This window comes from Pongo pygmaeus, chromosome 16, assembly GCF_028885625.2.
Source record: "Pongo pygmaeus isolate AG05252 chromosome 16, NHGRI_mPonPyg2-v2.0_pri, whole genome shotgun sequence".
In the NCBI taxonomy this organism is placed as follows: Eukaryota; Metazoa; Chordata; class Mammalia; order Primates; family Hominidae; genus Pongo; species Pongo pygmaeus.
Genome location: NC_072389.2, coordinates 76,241,600 through 76,254,447, shown reverse-complemented (window position 1 = coordinate 76,254,447; position 12,848 = coordinate 76,241,600). Strand labels below are relative to the sequence as shown.

The following is a 12,848-nucleotide window of genomic DNA, read 5'->3' as shown; positions in this document are numbered from 1 at the left end:
TGAATAAAACATAAATTACTCTTCTAGCAAAAAGGTCTACTTGTGAAATCAAATTATGGTGTTTTTGTTTTTGTTTTTTTCTGACAGGATTTCGCTCTGTCACTTAGGCTAGAGTGTGGTGGCATAATCATGGCTACTGCAGCCTTGACCTCCTGTGCTTAAGTGATCCTCTGCCCTCAGCCTCCTGAGTAGCTGGGACTACAGGCATACACTACCACACCTGACTAACTTTTATATGTTTTGTAGAGAAGGGATTTCACTATGTTGCCCAGGCTGGTCTCAAAACTCCCAGGCTCAAGAAATACACCTGCCTAGTCCTCTCAAAGTGCTGGGATTACAGATGTGAGCCCCTGTGTCCGGCCCCCAAATTATATTTTAAGAAGTTTGTGGCCAAGTGTGATGTCTCATGCTTGTAATCCTATTACTTTGGGAGACCAAAACAGCAGGATTGCTTGAGGCCAGGAGTTCAAGACCAGTTTGGGCAATACAGTGAGACCCTGTCTCTACACAAAATAAAACAAATTAGCCGCTCATGGTGGCACGAGCCTATAGTCCCAGTTATTCTGGAAGCTGAGCTGTGAGGATTGCTTGAGCCCAGGCATTCGAGGCTCTACTGAGCTATGAGGCTGCACACTAGCCTGCGTGACAGAGTGAAACCTTGTCTCTAAAAGAATAAATTGAAAAGAAAAGAAGTTTGTGAGATTAGAGGGAAATTAAGAGCATTAAGTATTAGAAGTTGGAATAGCCTGGTTAAATCCTTATATCTTTCACCATCCAAGAGGTGTTTGTATAAAGAAATATAATTAGGAAAAATAGGGTTGGGAGGTAAATAGTTCCTACAAGTTTCTTTTCTGGTATTCAGAATTAACCTTTCAGATTACCTGGTAACCTCTCCTCCTACTACCCCCTTTGGCATTTCCTTTAAAATGCACATTTTATACAAATTATATTTGCACGAGTTGTCTGATTTTCAGAGATACAATTACATAATAAACCTTGAATTGTAGCCAAAGCATGAAAAATCAGTTAAGGAATACCCTTTCTATGCCTTACGCTTCTTAACTTTCTCAATTTTCAGTGTCCACACTGCCTATTTGGAAATGTAATGTGAAATCTCAGTATTTCTTTCTCTCTCTTCTTTCCTTGTTGTCTTTCTCTCCTTTCCCTTTTGTCTGTGCCAGTATTTAATTATCTGCTGTGTTTTAGGTACTGTTCTACATGCTGGGGATATAGTAGTGAATACAACAAAGTTCCTGCTTGTTATAGATTTGTATAATTAGTTTTTCTTTCTACCTTCATTGTTTTGGTACGTATGTCATCTCTTACTAAAATATCAAGCTAGATGAAACATCTTTGGAAACTGAAAGTATACTTACAGATTAAGTATGTTATCAACTAGTTTTGGAAAAAAAGAACCATATTTCTATAAAAATCCTCAATTTACATATGAAGAAAATAATCCTTCACATGTATCTTAAATTTTTTATAGGGAGAAATGCTCTTCACTTGGCTGCTAAATATGGACATGCATTGTGCCTACAAAAACTTCTACAGGTAGTGGAAGTGGTTAATACTTTAGCTTTATTATTTTGACAACAAATCATAGATGTATTTTTAATGTGTTTTTGGAATTTTAGATCAAAGAGAATAGTAAACTAACTTTGACTATGAGCTTACATATTTTTTCCATCATTTGTGAAGGAATGTGAACAATAAAGAGCAAAAACTCTGAGGGAAGTGAATTGCATAACTCAGTGTATTAAAAATAAATAACAAAGGCTTGACCTTCCTGTTGACATAGCTGAAGGTTGGAATTTTCTGTTGTCTAGACTATCGTGGAAGATAAAGTAATACAACATAGGATCTGTATATTTCTATACAAACACAGATAACTTATACTACATAATATTATTACATTTTTAATTAGGTAACCACAACATTCTAACTAGTTGGCTAAAGTTCCCATCAAAGATTTCAGTCATACATTTTTATAAACATATTCACTAAGTTTCATAGCAGAACTCACTTGCTTTTCTGATTGAGTATCTCAAGTTTTAATTCTTGGTGAAAAAAAAACCCAAACAATACATATTTTCCTGTATTTCATGCCATTCATTATAATGTACCGTATGTTTCCTGTTTGGTGAAATATTGTTAATTTAGTTATATAATGTTACTGTATTTGTTCCATGTCAGAATATTTCATGGATTGTCTGATAGTCTTTAGCTTCTTTGATAAGTGGAATATTTTAAGATTAAATAACAGCTGTAGCATCTGAGTCTGGATATCTAATTTTAAAATAAAACTCTCCTACTTTACTAAGTTTTCTTTACTTTAACAGTACAATTGTCCCACTGAGCATGCAGACCTGCAGGGAAGAACTGCACTTCACGATGCAGGTGAGCAGAGGTTTCCCTTGGATACAAATATTTGTTAAAATGTCTAGTCATTTGAATTAATTTCAGGGTTTTAACACATAGATATTTATATAATTCATGGAGAAACAAAGAATATTAAAAACCCATTTGCACAAATTAGAAATTTATTAGATTATACCACTTAAAAAAGATTCATTCAGTCAGTATTTACAGGCCAGTCAGCTTGCTAGATACTAAAGGTACAAAGGTAGATAAACTATAATCCTGCTCACAAGGAGCTCCAAGCTGTGTGTGTGTGTGTGTGTGTGTGAGAAACAGAGAATGTGTGTGTGTGTGTGTGTGTGTGTGTGTTTCATATCTTTGGGAATTGGAGAAATGGGAAGAAGACTTTCCTTAAACTATGTTTACCTAATTAACATGTCTGAACCTCTTTTTTCTCATTTGCAAAATGAAGTTAATACTACTACTGCAATAAGTAGTATTAATAAGTATAATCAGATCATAAGTAGTGCCTGGCACATAATAATTTCTTAATTAATGGTGGTAGTTGTTTTCCTTTACGGATGTCAGTGCTGAATTTCACATCACTGTAATGTGCTATATTTTAAAAGAGATTTATACTGATTTTTAGAGATTTTATTATACTTGTGTGTCTAAATTTATTTGCATTATTCTTTAGGTGTCTTAAAGAAAGTACTTTGAAAAAAGTTATATATTTAGGTATTTTTGGAATGTAAGATATCCTGACCTCTTGCTAAGTCTGATATTCCTACATTTAAGGCCAAAGGAAAAAAAACAGTCTACTTTCTCTTTTCATGTATATGGAATATATGCAGTAGATTAAGGTGGTCTGCACTGAAGACATATTATACTTCAAATTTCCTTCAAAATTTTATACCTTAATTTTTAAAAATTTTGCTTTTTGTATTTTATTTGTTTGTATGATAATTTCTTACACAATACATTTCTTTTTTTAATATAGAAGGGTATTGCTGTATTTCCAAAGCATTTTTCCATTATCATTTGAGCCTCACAATGACCCCTGTGAGTTAACCATATATTTTATTATCCCTGCTTTAAAAACTGGTACAACTTGACCAATTGAAATCTTAATATTTATTAGTTAGATGCATTAGCTAGGATGGAAACTAAGTTGCTATAACAAAAGAACTCCGATATCAGCTGCTTATTAAAAAAATTGTTCAGTGATATTTATTGACAGGTCACTCACGGTCATTTTAAAACTGAATTCTTTCTATCTTGTTTCTCCACTTACCTCTGAGTATCTTCCTTAACTGCAAGGTTGAAGCAGAGTTGTGGTCGTAGCCGTATTCTAGCTAGCAGGAAGGAGGAGAGAGCCTAGTGGAATACATGCCCAAAGTCTAGAGCTCAGACTTGGAAGTAGTAGATTATTCTCCATTCATATTCTACTGATAGGAGCAAAATCAATTGGCTATATTTATCTGCAAGGGAGGCTCAGAAATAAACTCTCTAGGTGACTAGTCATATTCTGAAACCTACTCTATAGTAGAAGAGGAGAACAAATTTTGGTAAAATACTGCATTTTCTGCTACAGTTCAACTCTCTGGCCTTCCAAATATCTCCAAAGCCCCTACTTCCCATACACTCCCAAAGGAGAGGATATATAAACAAACTCATTTACTTCATCTAGCTCCAAGTCCAGGATTTCTGGGTGGTATGCAGTTTTCTCTTTTTGGCTTTAAGCGGTTCTTCATGGTCTAGTTATGTGTAAACTCTGGAATTTATTATGCTTTACATTTTAAAATTCTCATTTATAATTGGACCTAAAGGGTCGCTAACTTTACAGTTCCTGAATTAATGTTTTCAGGTTCAGTTTATCTTTTTCTTAAAGCTGATTAAACATTTTATATAAAAGATTTGCTGGATTAGAGACGAAAAGTGAAAATTTACTTGATTTTCTCATGTTTGGTTTAATTCTATTATTTCACCAATAAAAAAAGAATGCTCACTTTGTCAGTACTTTTTGTGCTTATAATTTATGTCAACTCATAAGGCTTAAAAAATTCATGGGGATTGTGAACATAATCCTACTTTATGAATTTAACAATAATTTTTCCTAATATAAATATGAACTATAGTGTTAAAGAAGCATAATGTGATTTTATAATTATTAGCAAAATGACCTTACTTTGCATAAAGGTGGACATTGCAATCTCTGCTTTTATGAGAAATATGAATTGTATGATTCATACTTTACTTACTGTGACTATTCTGTAAAAAATGGATATGATTCTTTAAAAAAACTGAGCCAACACTTCAAGGATCAAGTCAGTTATAGCCATGTTTAAAAATATACTGTAAGTACAAAATTTAACTTTGATTTTTAGTATCTGTGCTTATCCTTAGAATAGTAGTGTGTTCTTGTCTTCTACAAGGTTGACGTTATTCCTTGGTCCTAATAAATTGTAGACAATTTATAATATGATCTTGTCTAATCCATTTTCAGATGAAAAATGTATGCTTATAGTGCTAAACTAAGAGTGAAGGATGTGAAGCTTGGTAATTTAGAAATTGAAGAACTTATTCCTTATATGGACCTAGAAAAACACCATGTGTCTTACCAACAGATGTTCACCATTTATCATTTTCTTTTGTTCCTTAAAGCAATGGCAGATTGTCCTTCTAGCATACAGCTGCTTTGTGACCATGGGGCCTCTGTGAATGCCAAAGATGTAGTAAGTTAGTTTATGTTTATTCTCATTTCAACTCATGTATTCTAACTTCTACATTTTGGGAGATCTGTTGTCTTAATGCTGTTTTATTTTTCCTGTTGCTTAGGACGGGCGGACACCACTTGTTCTGGCTACTCAGATGAGTAGGCCAACAATATGTCAACTGCTGATAGATAGAGGAGCGGATGTTAATTCCAGAGACAAACAAAACAGGTAATTCTTTTATCATGGCTCCCAGATACCAGCTGGATACACAGGGATGGAAAGGCCAAGTCAAAGCAGCAGCTCTGTTCTCTGACTTGGCCTTTCTTTCCCGTGGGGCCTCCCCTTCCCTGGCTTGCTTTTCCTTGGAATTAACATCTACTTGTCAGTTTTCTTCAGAGTCTGCTGAAGAAAGAAGGAGAGGGAAATAGAGGAAGATGACAGGGTAAATGTGAATAAAAGCAGTGATTAGGCCTTACGTTTGGGTCAAAGAACTGAAGGAGAGAGGAATTATATCCCAGGTGTTTTAAGCTTAAAAAACTCTTTAATGAAATGGGTGCAAGTAAGATACATAGGAGAAGAATTTAAAAAGTACATCTGTAGTTACTTCTTCATTAGTGAATCTTTTGAGTAAAGTGGTTCTTGAGTGTTGTGGAACTTGACATGTGTCAGTATAGATTTTCTCAAGGTGTTTTCTCTCCTTACTCTGCCAGGGTACAGTGCCATCTCCTACTCTGAACCTGTCAATTTCTGTACTGCAGAGGTCCCTTGCTTTATTTTTGCTTCTGTATTTGATACTATTTTAGTTGGTGTGCTCTAATAATTTCTATCCAGAATTCTCCCTATCTCTGTCTGTAGGTCTAATGTATCATGGTGCTTGTTGTATTACAATTCTGAAGTTTATGGTCACAAAGTATCTGAAACACACCGCTTCCATTTAATTTCAAGTATTACAATAAATTAAACTAAAATTTCTGGGATTTTTGTAGTTACTAGTAAAAATTTTGGTTTCTTTTGACTTAATTTTATTCTTCCAAACATGTATTCTATTGTTTGTAGTTTATTAGAAGTATAAAAGTATAAAAAATAGTCTTTAGTTGTCAGATTTTATAGCTGTAATTGTTTTCTTTATGCATCTCAAAGGAGGAAATTCTTAAGCAATTAAATGATGTGATTAAGAAGTGGCTTTTTAATATTACTTTGTTTTTGTGGATACTATCATCTGATTCCAAGCAAGATGAAGAAAATTGGATTTTAAAATTAAATTTTACAGCCGGGCGCGGATCACTTGATGTCAGGAGTTCAAGACCAGCCTGGCCAACATGGTGAAACCACATCTCTACCAAAAATACAAAAATCAGCCAGGTGTGGTGGTGTGTGCCTGTAATCCCAGCTACTTGGGAGGCTGAGGCAGGAGAATTACTTGAACCCAGGAGGCGGAGGTTGCAGTGAGCTGAGATCATGCCACTGCACTGGCAACAGAGTGAGACTCTTGTCTCAAAAAAAAAAGAAAAAAAAAAAAAATCAAATTAAATTAAATTTTAGGATCACAGAGGGGTAATCTGGTTGATCTACATACAGTGCTTTATATTTTTTATAGCTCTTAACATTTTTCAAAGCACTTTATCTATGTTTTTTCATTGGGCGTTCACAAAAAGCCAATGAAGCAGGGCAGTGTATATTGTATAGACTAAATAGCAGATGGTTTTCAACATAATTTATAACCTTAGTTTCTAATACTCTATATTCATTTCTTTTTTTCCTGTTTTATATGTAGCATTTTTTAAATAACAAAAACTTTGTTAATGCCTGTTTTGTACAGAATTTCTTATCAGCAACTACAGGGGAGTTGGGGGACAAGGCTGGAATATGAGAAACACAGCATACATAGCCGAGAAAAGGCAAGAGTCAGTTTCCTTAAGAGATCCAATATTCACAATTGAAGACAGAGTTAGATATAGGATATGTCATTTCGTTTCATTATGTGTTGGTTAGCCCCACCCTAAAAAATAGAAGATTAGACAAAATAATTTCTAGGGTCCTTCTAGATTTTCATGACAATTATTTTGTTGCATGATTAGTATTTGCTGATGTACTGTGAGATGTTTGAGTCCCAGTGGTTCTATTGCAATAGAATAAAGCAATGATCCATGTTGCATGGCGTTAGTTGTAGTCTGAAGATGTGAAGGTCTCCAGGTAGAAGAATCAAGGTTCTTCTAAGCAAGAACATCAGGAATGGAATCTGATACTTCTCTTGGAGGAGAAGAGATTCTTAGGGGAGGTTTGCATGATGTGGTTCAGTTCATGAAGAGACTGAAAAAGTTGGGTTTTGAGCGCATGGGGTGACAGTATCAGTTGTGGAAAATTTTTGTGGTGATTATTTACCTGTAGGACATTGAAGAAGTGGAATAAATGAAGTTGGTTTGGTAGGATATAAGGATATAGAAGACAAAGCAAATGTTTTTATAAATGCAATGAATATGAAGTAAAATCTATATCTGTAACAGGCATGACTTCTTAAAGTAGTGTCTATTCTTCAAGAAGGGAGCCTCTGGCAGAATATTTCTGCAATATTTCCTTGGAGTTTTCTCAGTCTTTTGCTCTTCCATTTTTCCGTTTAGAACTGCCCTCATGCTAGGTTGCGAATATGGTTGCAGAGATGCAGTAGAAGTCTTAATTAAAAATGGTGCTGATATAAGCTTGCTGGATGCGCTTGGCCATGATAGTTCTTACTATGCAAGAATTGGTGACAATCTGGACATTCTAACCTTGTTGAAGACTGCATCGGAAAATACCAACAAAGGTATCAGCAGTTTTCTGTAACTAGAAAAGTCCACATTAACAAAGAGCCACTTTTTAAAAGACTTAGGTAGTAGAACTACAGTTTATAAGAAGCAAAACGTTCCTTACTGATAAACAGTATTGGTTCATCTCCCTCTACAACATGGATTTGCTTACTTACATTATAGTCACTTGCTTTGAGGCAGCGTGTGTTGCATATATAATCTAGTTTATCCAGTGAACACTAAGACACTGGAATAACTTCAGAACTGAGAAGGAAGAGACAAGTGTTTTACTAATTTTTTTTTTTTGATGAAGAGGGGTGAACCTCCCAACTTTTTATACTTACAAAATTTTAAAGAATCACTGTTTAAACATGTATGTAAAATAGCTGATATTTATCAAATGCCTATGCCATGATTTTTTATGTTTTTTTTTTTAAAAAACAGGAAAATACAGAAAAGCACAATGAATAAAGTTAGTCACTCATTACCACTGAGGAGCCTCTGTTAACATTTTGAGAAATATCCTTCTAGTCTTTTCCCATTAAATTGAATTCACCTGTAAATCTGAATTGTAGCTTACTTTTTTATGTGACCTATTTTGAAGGCCTTTCCCTCAAAAATACTTTTTCTATAGTATGATTTTTATTGGTGTATGAGATTCCATTTATTTAAGTTTCATTTAATAAAGCAGTTTTCTACATGTAGTGTTTAAGCTATTTATAATTATTCATTAGTACACAAAGGTTGTGACTGTCCTTATGCATAAATATTTTAGTATATTTTTATTACCCTTTAGGGTCAGTTCCTAGAAATTGAATCACTGAGTTTCAGGGCATGCACATTTCTTTAAGCCTTTGGTCTATGTTGACAAATTGCCTTCCAATTTAGGAGCTTTTTAAATTTTCTCCCCCTCCTTTTTTTTTTAGATATGGGGTCTCCCTTTGTTGCCCAGCCTAGAGTATAGTGGTGCCATCATAGCTCACTGCAATCTCAAACTCCTGGGCTCAGGCTGTCTTCCCACCTCAGCCTCATGAGTAGCTGGGACTACAGGCATGTACCACCATGGCCAGCTAATTTTTTATATTTTTTTTGTAGAGATGGGGTCTTGCTATGTTGCCCAGACTGGTCTTGAACTCCTAGCCTCAAGTGATCCTCCTGCCCCAGCCTCCCAAAGTGCTGGGATTACAGGTGTGAGCCACCATACCCAGCCTAAATAAATTTCCCATTTTTTACCTGCCTCCCATCCTTAGTCTTTAATCTTACCTACTTGAATATTGTTATAAAAAATTTGCTAATTTGATAGGCAAAAGTGAGATGTCATTATTGTTTTAAGCATATGTTTTAGAAATAAAACTAAAAAGTTGTAAGCTTTAGAGGAAACTCTAAAGTTTATTTATTTAATACTGACTCAATTGTATAGTTAGGGAATACATACCTACCCCAAGTTAACCTGCCATTTTGTTGTTTCTCTTTCTCTAAATCTTAGGGAGAGAACTTTGGAAGAAAGGACCATCTTTGCAACAGGTAGATATTAATTTTAATTTTAAATAATTATATGTATTGTATAGTTTAAAGTGCTTAGTAAAACTAGTTAATAGTTAGCATAACTATTCTGAGTTTAAATGTGTTCTATCTCTCTTCTCAGTTAATCAAGCCCATGTAGATTCTGGGTACTTAGATCATGAGGTCCTATCAAGATACTATCACTTAGCTTGAGACAAATTAGATCTCAGTTTCAATGAAGGTATCCAGTGGGAAAGAAATAGCCTCCTGATTGGGGCCGTGAGCATTCAGCTTTTTCAAGTAGGAGACATTGTAACTTGCTAAATGATGAACTTTAGCTTGGCAGATCATAGACAGTTTCCCCCAGTCTCCCTTAATAACAGGACAAAATATTGACTGTTATGGGAAAATCTTTCAATGTAATAAGAAATGAGGAAAACAGAGTTCTAAACTGATTATATACTGTGATTTCAATGCCACTGTTAGCGTTTTTATTTCTTCTTCAGTCTTTTTTTTCTGTGTATATTTAATTGAGGACTTTACGGAATAACAACACGTGAAATAATTCATGCTTTGCACTACATTTGTTATTAAATTACTATTTAACCCTGTTTTGATGTCCCGGTTTGTGAAATGTCTTATGTTTTCTGCCAATCTATTTGTGTTAAAGTAAGCAGGGTTGGTTTACAGTACCGTGGCTCAAAATCTAGTGTAGGCAGCTTTCCTCTCCTGCTGACTGTTCCCTTCCAGGCTTTCAGCTTTTCTCTAGTGAGAGGAACCTAAGCATTTGCAAACCCTGAAGAGAAGGTAATCAGGTACCTTGAGCAATTCTGATCATCATCCTGTGTCATTTTTCTACCTCTCACCTGAATCTGAAAGCTACATTTTAAAAAAATTTTACTTTAAGTTCTGGGATACATGTGCTGAATGTGCCAGTTTGTTACATAGTATACATGTGCCATGGTGGTTTGCTGCACTTATCATGAAAGTTACATTAAAGCTTGTTTTCCTTTTCAATCCATCTGAATTAATATGTTCATATATGGGTCATGTCTGTTGACACTTTCCCATCTGGAGCAACTGTTCCAGCCTTCTTCCCTGTGCCTCATATAACCTAAGTGTGAGTAGAGTGAAAAAAAATGTACACTGCTATGACTGTACTAGCCATCTCACACAGAATCAGAGAAAAATGATTTCTGAAATATATAGATATTTAAAATAAAAAGAATTATTGAATATTAATATGGGAATTGTTCTCTGCTCAGTGCTCTAGGAAATATTGAGGTGAATACAAGGAGTTAATATTCTACGAGGAACAGAAAGACACACTGCTCCTAATTACTGTTTCCATCATTTATTGAATACACTTACTAAATATGTGCTGTAAATAGGAATTTTTTTTAAATACTAAGGCACATGTAATCTCTGTTTTCAAGAAGCCTACAGTATAGTTGCAAATGTAAGACTCACTCAGTTGTTTGTTCACAGATATCTGCTGAACATCTACAACATGCCAACTACTGTTTTAAGTGCTGGGAATATTGTAGTGTATGAAGTCTCTGCCCTTATGGAACTCCTAGCTTAGTGAGAGATGAACAATAAGCAAAGGAATATTTAGTATCGTAGCAGATGCTATGAAGAAAAACAAAACAGAATTAAGGGATGAAGAGGGAGTGGGTGGAGGTCTGTGGGAGGAGCCTCACAGGCTGAGGGAAGGGCAGGTGCCCAGCCCCTGATAAGGGAGCAGGTTAGACATGTTCGTGGGGCAGCAGCAGACAAGTGTGACAGGAGCGATGTGCCCATCGTGGAGGGAGCAGAAGAGGCTGCTAAAGTAACAAAGTGCTAGATTAAGAAGGACCTTGTATGATAAGGATTTTGGATATGTACCCACCAGTAACTACCAGATGGCAGAAGGCAGGACGTGTGCACCCCCATCAGTGGTGCACGTGATCAGATCGCTGCTAAGTGGAGCCAGAGGTGCAAGAGAGGTTCTTTTAGTGTGCTAATAACAAGGCTTGTCAGGAAGATGGATCTTAATTAAAGGATGGGGTTGATTTAGTATGTCTGAGTTAGGATATAGTGGAGGCAGTGGGTGAGGATTCTGAAGTGAAGGCTGGGAATGAAAGTGGTATGATCAGGTGAGCTGTGAGAAGATGTCAGATTCCACTTGAAGAACAGTCCTTTGGTAGAAGGAATGAGGCTGGAAACATACTTAGGGTCAAATTGTGGATATAGAATATTTTTAAAATGGGAGTTGTTCCTCTAGTTCTAGATCCAGACTCATTTGAATGATAGTTTAAAAACTTGATCAAGCAAAGATAAACAAATAATACAAAACATGAGAAAATTATCTCGAAGAATTAAAGCAGTAGTTTTTTTTTTAAACCTAATTAGGAAGAAATAAATAGCTTTCTACATTAGTTATTGTGGAGATTTAAAGATCATTTTGGTTTTTTTAAAAGGGGGGTTATTCTCTTGTTTAATAATTATGTTGTGTTTTTGTTAAAGCAAATCTCTAAGCTGGAATAAAGTTTCAAAGCAGTAAGTTACAAAAACAGAACACACACCCAACCAAGTTATTTAAAGACCTTTTTATATTGCTCGGGTCAGAGGGACTGTCTGTCTCTTCCTTACCATACCTCTTGATATTTTATTTTGGTGGTGCTCGACGAAGTAAATAATTTCCATATTGTCTTTACAAATTAATGTGACTTCCCCTTCCTCTTCCTTTTTTTTTTTTTAAATTGAGTTATTTTAGGAGTAGTTGGCAATGCAGTGCTTTATAGCCCAACTTTTGTTATGCATTTATTACAAATTCTCCTTTTTAAAATTTTGTGACTTTAGTTAAAATAAATCCTTAATAATATTTTAACATTTGTTATTATTTAGTATTTTAAAATAAGTTATACTTGATTTATTCAAAACATAGTCTTAAAGGTCCTTTCTATTTTGGAGTTTTAAATAGAAACACTGCCACCTTGTGTTACGTGCAGCTAATGTTGGATAAACTGAAAATCACTAACTGGGTGTATTGCCAATTGAGGAAAATATACTTTTCTGTATTCTTACACTTGCTGACCTGTGTTTTCTTATATTTTACCAAAGCGAAATTTGACACACATGCAAGATGAAGTAAATGTGAAGTCACATCAGAGGGAGCATCAAAATATTCAGGTAAAAAGAAAAAAATAACGGTGTCTTCCTTTAAAAACAATTCCAGTATTTGTAGTGGGATTGAGAGAGAAGAGAAGAAGCAAGAGAGTGGGTGAAATGAGTGGGGCAAAGAGAGGGAAGCTAGTTAAAATTGTTTGTGATTCTCTTTTTTTTTGCCTAATCTCTTCTATTTATTTATTTATTTATTTATTTATTTATTTATTTAGAGATAGGGTCTGGCTTTGTTGCCCAGGCTGGAGTGCAGTGGCACCATCTCGGCTCACTGCAACCTCTGCCTCCCAGGTTCAAGTGATCTTCCTGCCTCAGCCCT

At 35.1% G+C, this 12,848-nt stretch overlaps 1 protein-coding gene across 3 annotated transcripts in view; it reads left to right on the top strand.

The window, feature by feature from the left end:
• The window catches only part of UACA (uveal autoantigen with coiled-coil domains and ankyrin repeats), a 99,039-nt gene that overhangs the window by 63,820 nt on the left and 22,371 nt on the right, over positions 1–12,848 (top strand). For all 3 annotated transcript variants that reach the window (XM_063652710.1, XM_054451170.2, XM_054451171.2), the window contains exons 4-10: positions 1,490–1,554; positions 2,343–2,400; positions 5,026–5,096; positions 5,200–5,306; positions 7,697–7,878; positions 9,348–9,385; positions 12,470–12,538. In XM_063652710.1, coding sequence (XP_063508780.1) covers positions 1,490–1,554; positions 2,343–2,400; positions 5,026–5,096; positions 5,200–5,306; positions 7,697–7,878; positions 9,348–9,385; positions 12,470–12,538 — 590 coding nt within the window. The remainder of the gene's footprint in view (positions 1–1,489; positions 1,555–2,342; positions 2,401–5,025; positions 5,097–5,199; positions 5,307–7,696; positions 7,879–9,347; positions 9,386–12,469; positions 12,539–12,848) is intronic.